The sequence below is a fragment of the Bombus pyrosoma genome, linkage group LG8 (assembly GCF_014825855.1).
Source record: "Bombus pyrosoma isolate SC7728 linkage group LG8, ASM1482585v1, whole genome shotgun sequence".
Lineage (NCBI taxonomy): Eukaryota > Metazoa > Arthropoda > Insecta > Hymenoptera > Apidae > Bombus > Bombus pyrosoma.
In genome coordinates, this window is record NC_057777.1 from 2,173,864 (window position 1) to 2,184,640 (window position 10,777).

Genomic DNA, 10,777 nt, shown 5'->3' on the forward strand with positions numbered 1-10,777 from the left:
TGTATCTATCAATTGAACTCTTGGTACAAAGGCTACGGCAATGACGTTCAATTAAGAAAATTGAAAAATTTATGGAATCGTTGGTCAAGAATATTTGTAATCGAATAAGAACAGCAGCTAGTTTGACGGAAGTTTATGCTCAAACTGTAAATGAATAAAATCATATCCTACGTTTCGTCATTCGCAAAACCAGACTATTTCATTTTGAAAATATCGTCATTTGATATTTTAAAAGTTATCCTTGAGAATATTATAAAACGTTTTCGCGTGTACTCGCGAGATAGTTATACCGCTTTTAAGATTCCTCTTGGCACTTCCTTTTTCGATAACCCATTAACAGTGGAAATACAGAGAACTGCTAAGATCCAGCGAATGCAAAGAATATGTGGCAATCAATTTTATCTCGAAAATTATATGTACACTTGAGAGATTTACCAATTAAATTTAATTCTTTAACTTGTATTCAATGAAAGTCTACTTTCTGTGAAAGCGATATCTGAAATAGAAATCTCGCACATTTTCCGTTCGAATGACCTAGCGTCTAATCCTACGCCTATTAATATTAATAGGGAAATTACAGCGACGTCAAAATCGATGACTGAAAACTGAAAAAAGCTATGTGGATTACGTGATCTCCTTTATCGGCGTGAAATTTTCCATAAAAATGATCAAATCAACTTTCATTTCTCGAATTTCACTTCAAACAATTTATATAACGAAAATAAATTGGAAAAGTATACAAATTCTTATCGGGTTGATTCTGTTTCGGTTTTTCAACGTTTCTCAACGACTCTCATGATTCTAAACTCTTCGAAAACATTGAGAATTTATATTATGTGTTTTAAATCTTCAGTCAAAGATTAAAATTGAACTTTATGTTTAAAACTTGCATGTTTGCCCTTTCATATTATTAAACGAGACTTTTAACCTTCTGTTTCCGACGTCAAAGCATCCTTATCGGAAGTTTAACGTCAGAGTATTGATTAGAAATTCGGAGCAAGTGCAGATGCAGCAGCTTGATATTCCACGATCTGTGACCATTTCTGATCCCAGTAGGATACTTCTTATATATAAAGTTAAGATTTTAATTACCATGTCGAATAATAAATTAAAGTAACAAGCGTCAACTGATAAAATATTATTGATAATATAGGTATTCCTTTATCAATATTTACAGTGTAAGTTCTCGAGATTTTTTTATGTAAACATGTACACGCGTTATTGCTAAATATCTGATTTTTGTATATTATCATCAAATCCACGAAGATATGAAGCTGTATTAGTACGTCAAATACAACCAATTAATACTTAATGATAGAATAATACATTAATACAATCAAATTTTAAATCTGAAGATGTATTTTAACGTAGCTAAAACTAAATAATTGAGAATATAAACTCACACGTGACAAGAAGGATGTACGTAATTGAGACGTATATTCGAACATGTTTATTAAGAAGATTAGAATTGTATTGTTTTGATTCTGTTGTGTCAGATGTAGCAAGGTACTAAGCTTTGTCGTATAGGTTTCAGAATTCCTCGCTTCTAAACAGAGTTGTTTGAATACACGAAAGTCTGTTAACGTAGGAGCGATCAAATGTCAAATCCACATAAATATCTCGAGTTAAATGCAAACGTTTCTTCTTTCAAGTAATTCTTCCAAACTGATCTGTAGTAATACGTATATGAGTGGTACAAATTAAGAAGAAAAAGTAAAAGAAAAAGAAAAAAAAACGTTAAATCTGTCAACAATTAACCAACATATCTTATCACTTAGTAACTAGTAACACTTTCTTGATTGCGACATGTTGACCAACCTTTTAAATGTTCACTATCCCTAAAATAAAGTTAAATATCGTAACATCTGTTTATGTCAGTCAACGAAGACGATACACATACTCGTTTCTATCCATATCCATTTGCCATTATTGTTAAATCGATACGAAAAAAGGTTTTAACGATTACGCGACCTACCGTCATAAAATTGCAGTTTCGCATCTATCTACTTCCTTAATTATCTGTTTTATCACGTCATATTTTCCAAACCGGGACAACGCTGTTTTCGTAATATACTTTCCACATATTCAAATTTGCGCTATCTGTAGAGTTTATGTTAAACAAATATTCCTAAAATTACATTGAAAAATTAAATTAAAATTAGAAAAAGTGCTACACTTTACGTACGAACGTAACGAAGTTTCGCGCTTACAGTGTGAATTTCTTTTTTTAATGGCTGCACCCAATTTCTGCATAATTCAATGCCTACGCTAATGGCGACATTACAGCTAATCATGACTTACCTAAATATGACTTCTTGAAATGATCGACTCGCAAGTTTTCATACAGGAAGGTGAACACGTCCACGCCCATTTTTCCGTTTGAAGATAGAGTAGTTGGGCTGCTGGAGCCCTACGCCAATTTTAACTTTCTGGAAAATTGGCCAACAACAACAGAGCTAATCTTCCGTGCGATCGATAAAACGTTTTTCGGACGCGACTCGAAAATTCTTCACCACTATTTACCAACCGATTACTGGACTAATTATTCGGAACGATCGATAGGAAAGAGAATCGGCAAGTAACGACCAGAGGAACGTTGAATTTAAAAATAAATAATCAACAAACTTTCACAGATTGAGTGTGCTTCCTGTACGATCGACTACCCGAATTCGACTCTCCCGGTGGAATACTGCTACTCCCCTCTCCCCGCCCAGAACGCCATCTTGCAGGGCGCATGCGCTTGTCCCTATGGAACTACAGTATGCGTCTATGTTCATGCGTACCAACAATAAAAGACCATTGTACAGGCGGCGATAAATGTTCGATTCGATTTCTCGTTTCGCAGGCTTTCAAACGGATTAATTAGATACGTTAAACCGCGAACGATCGTACTAGCGATGACTTTAAGCAACGATTAAAGTCTTGCATTATGGTAAAATTGAAACTTCGTGCTATAGTATTAACGCAAACATGATTGTAGCTTGAAATGAAATCTTGCAATTTAAACTTTGGTAATGTCAATCGTAGAACAGCGTTTATGGATTCTTGTCGAACTAAAAGTGTTTAGAAATCGATATAACTGTTTGTTTTGTTGTTTGCTTGACACAGTTTGAAGCGGTTCGAACGCATCGCTAACTGCAAAGCATCATGGACCATGACTTATTTGATAGAGTTGAGGGTCGCATTTTAACTAGAGTATTAAACTTGTAAAGAGCTCAAATGTTGTCTATTAATTTCAAGACAAACTTCGCTTAAAAGGTATTCTAGTTTCTTAAGAACTCTCCCAATTTAAATATAACAACCACATCAACAAAATTTCTTTCCAGGACTCCAGGGTCAGAGTTGTTTTCTGGGGGGAGTAAGATTTGTAGAATATACGCTTTGATGCGACAATAATCTATTATGTATTTGAAAATAGAACTCTTCATGCGTTAACTCATCGTGAAGTGTTTAATTGCACCATTCTATGTAAATAACTTAAGTCTGCGCGTCAATTACAAGCAACAGGCTTAGAAAAAACAAAACAGAGATATCCGTATTACGCGCTATAGCCTACATTCTAATGAAACGCCTGACTAAATGAAAAATTCGCATTCCTCGGTGAAATTCCCATTCTTGTAGTGCAGAGGATAGTTCGAACGAAAACGAATCACGATTGTCCTACCTGTATTGCTCGCTCTTCCACCTCGTCATGAAAGCCAGTAAAAAGCAAACAGTGGGGAGCGGAATAGCAAACTCGGCCGTTTCCCTAGGAAGGTAGGGGAACGGGAGGAGACGAACCATACGAAGATCGTACGGAATGGTTATCCGTCACGCGCGTATCACGTGCTCGTTCGACCGGCCGGCATCTTTACCGTTTCTTGTCTGCATCCATCGCTGAATTTCTTGTGCGCTCAAACGAAATTTTCAAATCTGCCTTCCTTTTATCGAAAAAGATCGAACGATTGATAACGGTTGTTTAAATAAAACTATATTTGAGGTAATTTTTTAGTATGTACATAATTTGAAAAAGCGTGCGCGTTCTATTTTTAACGAACCTTGAGATAACTAAAATTTAAATACATATTACAAATGTAACATAATCATAACCACAAGTACACCGAGGACTGACTCATGGTTAACGAATTCCTTTTCTGTATCTGAGTTTAAATCTAGCTTTTCACAATGCCATTCTTGTTAAAGTTATCACGTAGTCAAACTCGAAGATGGTATCACGCTGGGGGTAGTCATCCACGTGCTATTTAGCAACTAAGTTAGAAAAATTTACCAAATGTCCAGCTGGACAAATTGCAAAGTACAAATTAAATTTAAAAAAAAATGTTGTCACCGATCAGCTGATCATTAAGGAAGTATATATATATATATATAATTGACTTTTTGGTAATTAATTTGACGTTGAAATTTTATCATTATATATACATCTCTTGTAATAAAGTTTGCTGAGCTGCAAAAATAACATAGAAAATAAGCTCCTAATTTGTCTCGTGTGTTATAGATCTCTATAAGATGACATATTTCTACACGCTGTTCTATTTATTCCTAAAGGACGATAATATGCGCATATTTAGTCATTTATGTCGGAGAAGTTGTATCGACGTTTACTTTTAAAAACGTTATGTAAAGTGCACTGCGTGTATCTACTTAACAAGGCCAAAAGATTACAGCAGTATCATAGAGAGGAACTTTAGATCGAGTTCAGAAGAAGCTTGAAGAAATATAGTTGCGATTAGCTAATCAGTGCGGTTTATGACTGTCACAAGACATTTCCTGCTTGTACATTGTAAAACTGACACGTGACAAATATTACAAACACATAGCTCAGGTCGTTTTATTATTGTTCGTTCGTCATAGTTGAGATCTATTCATTTCGCATAACGCGTTGGTATTTTCCGATTTTTGGCCCATTGCGCGAGGTGTAAGATCTTGTGAAATTAAATCGTTTGAGAAATGAAAAAGTACAAGTATGTTTCCAATTGATATTACGAAAAATGCAACGAACGCAAAACGAGATCCCAAGGAAAGACCAATCTACCTTAGTCCATTCTTACACAAATATATTATTTAGGTAATAACGTCGTTCTTAAGAGACAATTAAAAAAATAAGCATTATTTCGAAGCTTAAGATAAAGCTTTCTCGAAAGTTAAGCTTTGTCATATATTTAAATGGATTCGTTACGATGTCGTTTAACGTGAATCATCAAATTGTGACGGAACTGTTATAAAAATTTCTCAATCAATTTCTCAATTACTGTTGCTTACGCAAAGAACACATAACGGGAAATATGCCTATTAAGCGAATAGTTAATTGACATAAATGGAGAACTATACTCTCTTCGATCGAACGATGTTTGCAAAGAATTGAGTTACTTTGAGGCACATGTTACATGCATTACATTTGTTTAATCATTCTGTAACAAATACCGTAGGCTAGATGTATATGTCGACGTTCACTGTCTACGTGGCCTTATTTTCAACCGCGTTATTTTTAGTAACTGGAACGGGTTAATTGTTAATTTAACGATAATCATTTATTCTGATGAGAGAATGAAAACCTTTGACTAAATGTAGAATTTTACAGTGCGTCGATGTATCCGTTATTCAAATAAAAATTTCGACGGGCAGTCAGATAAAATTTCTACAAGTTCAAATCTCTTTAATTGTTATTTAAGAATATTATACAAGCATTAGCATCGCTGTTTTACTATTTCAGGCAAAATTAAGAGAGCAGATAATAATTGTAATAACTTTAACACGTATGCTCTTGCCATTGTTTTGATTTGATTTCATTGAATATAATTACCACTGTTATTGCAAGATAATCAACGCTATTATCTCTGGGCCAACTGAATCACCTTGTTAATTTCTAATAGAAGCGTTATCGCATAAAACAATAAACAATTATCGTTGAAAACGAAGACTATGTTTATGTCTTATTGATCCGTCTTGTTGTTAAACTGGTAAAAATATCAGAATACTCCGATGTTTTCAAAGTACGAATTGACGCTGGCAGTGATGTATTCTGTTGTTTGCCCTCGTTTATCGAGAAGCGTTCTATTCACTATTGCATAACAATGTGCGATGACGACCGAGAAAGTGCCATGAACGCGTCACCTATTATTTACAGCATAGAACTGATACACCATACTGCTCGTTCGATAAAAGCGAATACAATGCTTTTAGCGGGAATATTTGATTTGGAAATGAATGCGAAGACGTATATTCCAACGTGATTGCGTGAAAATTCCATTTTCGAGGTCACCGAAGCCCAAAACAGGAAACAATCGAAGGAAAGTGATCCTTCCATCGAGTTCTGAAAAGGTTCTACGAGTAGCGAAACGTAATTACAATTAACGATATAATTCGAACATTAATATTTTAAGCATCGCGCGATAAAAACGAAGTAACAGAAACAGAAACGTGACTAGAAATCATCTTTACAAGCTTTTGTCCCGTTCGATGGTTCTAGTTTCCATTACGATTCATTTGATCTGTGACATGTCTTCCATCTACGGTATTGACACTTTACTTGACTTTCAGATACGTATATACGTATTATTCGTAATTGTTCGTACTCTGATATTAAATCGATGTAGACGATCTTCGATTAAATCGACGTTACAAAATTTCTTTGCTTAGAAATAGTCTATAAATTTTGGTTTACAAATTGGACTACACTCGCGAAAATGATCGTATAATATTATATAAATATGCTTTATCGTAAAGGACAAGACGATAGCGACGTAGAATTGTTTAAGCGTGATCAATTGCATTATTCCCGAACAGGAGAACATAAGATATATCGTCATTCATAATGAAACTGTAACGTATCGTATTCCGTTATCAACGTTCACCGTTGCTTCACTGTTTCTTTAAAAATAACTATTAAATCTAGGTCACTCGACGGTCACTGCAAAATTGATATTCGCATTCCTGCTACCGCCCACGAATAGTCTAGCACGGTTTTGTCGCTCAGACATACGACTTTCTTGTCAACTTAAGAGGAATCTGCTTTCACCGACCGAAAAATTTGCCCACTAAAAGCCGCTTAAAGCAAGGTCGAAAATTTAGTTCGTCGCGCTTTCTATAACCGGTAATGTGTTTCCTACGACATGATCTTAACCAACGAAGAATGACAAATATTTTTGTACGATATAGCAACAGGTGTGTCACGAGCAGACACGCGGATACATGATTCAACATTGCATAGATATATAAAATATAATATAAAATATAAAGCGTATCGATCACAAATAAACTTTTCTAGCACTCGGGACGAAATCGGGGAAAATCGGGACAAAATTTTAATCGCACATCGATGGACCGATCGAGAGGTGACAGGAGACGTAAATCGTCATCTTGTATTCTCGCGTAAAACTTGCGATAGTAAACAGTACGACGACGATGATAATACCGCCATATACGATAGTTTCTCCAAGTTTGTATAATTTCGATTTACCGCCGGGGGAAGATTTTTTAAAAGCGCGGGAAAGGTCCAGTCGATGATGAATCGACCTAATCCGAGCAAAAGTGCTAAGGCGATCGCGTTAAAATTCAGGGATGAATTATAGAAAGGCTACTCACAGTCGTACGATAACGATGAGGTTTGTAATGAAGATCTTGGCGATTGGTTCAGGACGACGTGTTCATCCGCGCTACCGATTTCAGCCACCTTAGTTAGTTTCTATTAGACTGCAGCTCGTATTCGTGCCACCTCTAGTACGCCTCTGGCTGATCCTCGCTTTTCAACTGCAACTATATACGAAGACGAGCTCTATCGGCCAACAAGTGATTCTAGATAGCGGGGCCTCTGCCTGACACTCTCATTGGTTATTGGATCGTGTACTTACTCGTCTTTTAGCGTGATCGTCGCGGGGTCGTGGCGGGGTCGTGGCGGGGTCGTTCCGGGTCGATCTCCACCCTGGGTAGAAAGTTCATGTACATCGAGGAATTCAACGATCGCCTTACCATCCACGTTCATGGCTCTTCGTCTTCTGTTTGCGTATTTCCATACGGTAGTCGAACCCTTGCCACTCGAACCATGCTAAGCCGGTGCTCGTGAGTGAGGGAGAGACGGTGAACTTGAACTTTGCTTCAGGATCTCGAGACTCGTTTTCGGCGATGTAACATGAAATAACATCAACTATTTTTTCGCTCGTTTGCTCGGTGGTACGAATTGCAGGGATAAAAGATCGCTAGTCAATAAGATAGTGAGAATGTATCTGTATGAATGTAAACTACGTACGTGATATTGATAGGACGCAGGACGTTTTTATAATTTTTTATCGGCGAATATTTCGCACAATGATGTTTTCATGGTCGTAAGGAGGAAAGTGTGCAAATAATTCCTATATTTCTTCTACTTGCTAGTCATTCTGGAAAATACGTCTGATTTATTTGCCTATCGCATACACGAGGAAGAGACCGCAGTTACGAAATTGAAAATTTGAATTAACAGTATTTTAATTCCACATTTAATCGTATCTTTTATCGACATGTTTCGGTTCCACGAAATTAACGCGCCGGTTTTAAGATTGGAATTTTAATGACGTGGATGTTGTAAATATCATTTTGTGCCATTTTTATTATAATATCCTTGTATGTGTGTACTTCTCTGTTGAAATACGCGTGTTATTCCTCGAAAAGTAGGAAAACAATGAATTGTTTCCTTGTGGCGTAGAGAGTTCTCCTAAACATCAACACAGGATAAAAAATATATAGCGTCTTGTTTTCTAGCTTAGATTTATATCAGTTACAAAAAATCGTAAATATGCCCATGATGTGTACATAGATGAGAATCACATGACGAGTGGATACAATACACGTACGAAATACATTGGCCTTTTGTACAATACGTTCGATGTATATCAACAAAGAAGCAAATTAATTGAAATGTCAATTACAGCGATGCAATTAATACACTATCTGTAACTACACGTTGGATAAGTATGTAAGTAAATAAATCTGCTTTGACTCTTCGATTTCGATTAGCGACAACAACAAAGAAGAACAGCACAACAAAATAAGACGACAGATCGCGTCAAAACACTGCGCAATTCGAGCAAGCTAGAATACAGTCCGCGATAAAAAAAAATAGCACACTCTGTAAAGTTTGTAATAGCGTGGAACACTATAGAGAGAGTATAGAAAATATTTGTATACGTATTTAGGTACGGATTAATATGATGATAACTTCATTGATTCTAGCATGTAACTATCGTCCCTTGATTCTTAGATATAGCCCGATAAAATAATAGCAAATATCGCGTGTTCTCGTTTCTCCTTTGAACGCGAGCAAGTGACAAATTCTGCAATAAGAAAATCTACAATGTAGCCTAGAGAGATATTATACACAGTTTGTAGAAAATGGAGAAAGACTAACAGATACTTAACAGCTTCAAAAGAAAGCTACTCTCTCTCTCTCTCTCTCTCAATGATAGCTAAAGCTGTCGATAGAAGTCGAAAAGTTATTCATTTACCTCGCAGTGCATACAATTGCATGACGAAGGAGACGTACGGTGGGCGATCTGGAGTTTTAACAGCATCGAACTCGTCGCTATCGATGACTGCAAGCCAGATTGCCTCGATAAAAACGAATATCATAAATGTTCAAATGTCTTCCAGTTTTCTGAGACAACGTGAGCCAGCGTCGTTCGGCGTGCTTTCAGGCGAGCAAGGGCATTTAATTAAAGCGGAGTAGGAGAAAGATAGGCGATTGTTACTTCGTATTATACAAACAGACGGCCTGTTTTATTGTCCGTCGATTTGTTTACGCCGGGAAGCCGCGTACAGGCGACGGGCAATGACTGAGACCGGCAGAGTGAAAGTATTTGCAGCGGAAGAAACTGCGGAGGAAACCTCCTCCAACAGAGGTAAATCAAAAGACGAGATTGCAGTTTGCGGTAGAACATACGCATTGGGAAAGGAAATATTTTAAATTTTGATTTTTACCGACTGTAGCCTAAGATATAACGCAAAAGCTTAGAGCGGTCGATACTGTTCGACTGGCTCCTATACCCTGTTTCTTTAGGCCTGCAGAGTTGCATAGTCCCTCAATAACACGTTTGCTGCAGTCAGACTTCTACTCGAACTTTTCCAAACAACTATCTTATCTAATGTGTCTCTTCCATATCGCACGACCACGTAGAAAATATTATTGCAAGTCGCAACATCAGAATATCTTCTGACATGTTCTTCCTTCCAGCGGGAATACACGAAGCCGGTTTTGTACAGGTTATGAGCTTCAGAAGACAGATATTCCTCAAGGCGAAGATACCTGAACCTTTCCAATCATCCGCGATAATATCCAATACGGAATTTCACGTCTACCGACGAAATTAAATGCTTCTCGTGCAAAATAAGGACACGTTGCCAGCCAGTCTGACGACTTCGTAAAATCACCAAAAATAATAACGAAAATGTGCAAACAGTTGAGTCGAACAACATCGATACCGATAACATCAAATGCTTCCTTCCATGCTTCCACCTCTAGCATCGCAGTTCAACCAGAGTCTTGCCAACAAACGGAGATTACAAATACAGGTACATATTAAAAGAACATTATATCTACAACTACGGAGACGTCAATTGTTCTCAATAATCCTGCAGATAATCCAGTGCAAACAAATTCAAACACCGCCTTATCAAAGAGCGGTATTAGACAGTACTGTCAATGAAAAAGGTAAATAAACGTAGGGAAACTTTCCAAAGATGCCATTAACCATATCAGCGTTATGATTAGACGAGCAGAAAGCAAGATTAACGATCTTTAATTAAATAT

At 36.8% G+C, this 10,777-nt stretch overlaps 1 protein-coding gene across 4 annotated transcripts in view; it reads right to left on the reverse strand.

The window, feature by feature from the left end:
- The window catches only part of LOC122570140 (peroxidase-like), a 58,198-nt gene that overhangs the window by 25,986 nt on the left and 21,435 nt on the right, over positions 1–10,777 (reverse strand). The window contains exons 1-2 of one of the 4 annotated variants that reach the window (XM_043732072.1): positions 7,848–8,561; positions 7,582–7,752 (exon numbers count right to left, since the gene is read on the reverse strand). The exons of 2 other annotated variants lie outside the window; for them this stretch is intronic. Coding sequence is in view for 1 of the 2 variants with exons in the window: in XM_043732069.1 (XP_043588004.1) it covers positions 2,302–2,371 (70 nt within the window). In the remaining variant the exon portion in view is untranslated. Of the gene's footprint in view, positions 1–2,301; positions 2,436–7,581; positions 7,753–7,847; positions 8,562–10,777 lie in introns of those variants that run through there. One more of the 4 variants, XM_043732069.1, reaches the window with a different exon arrangement.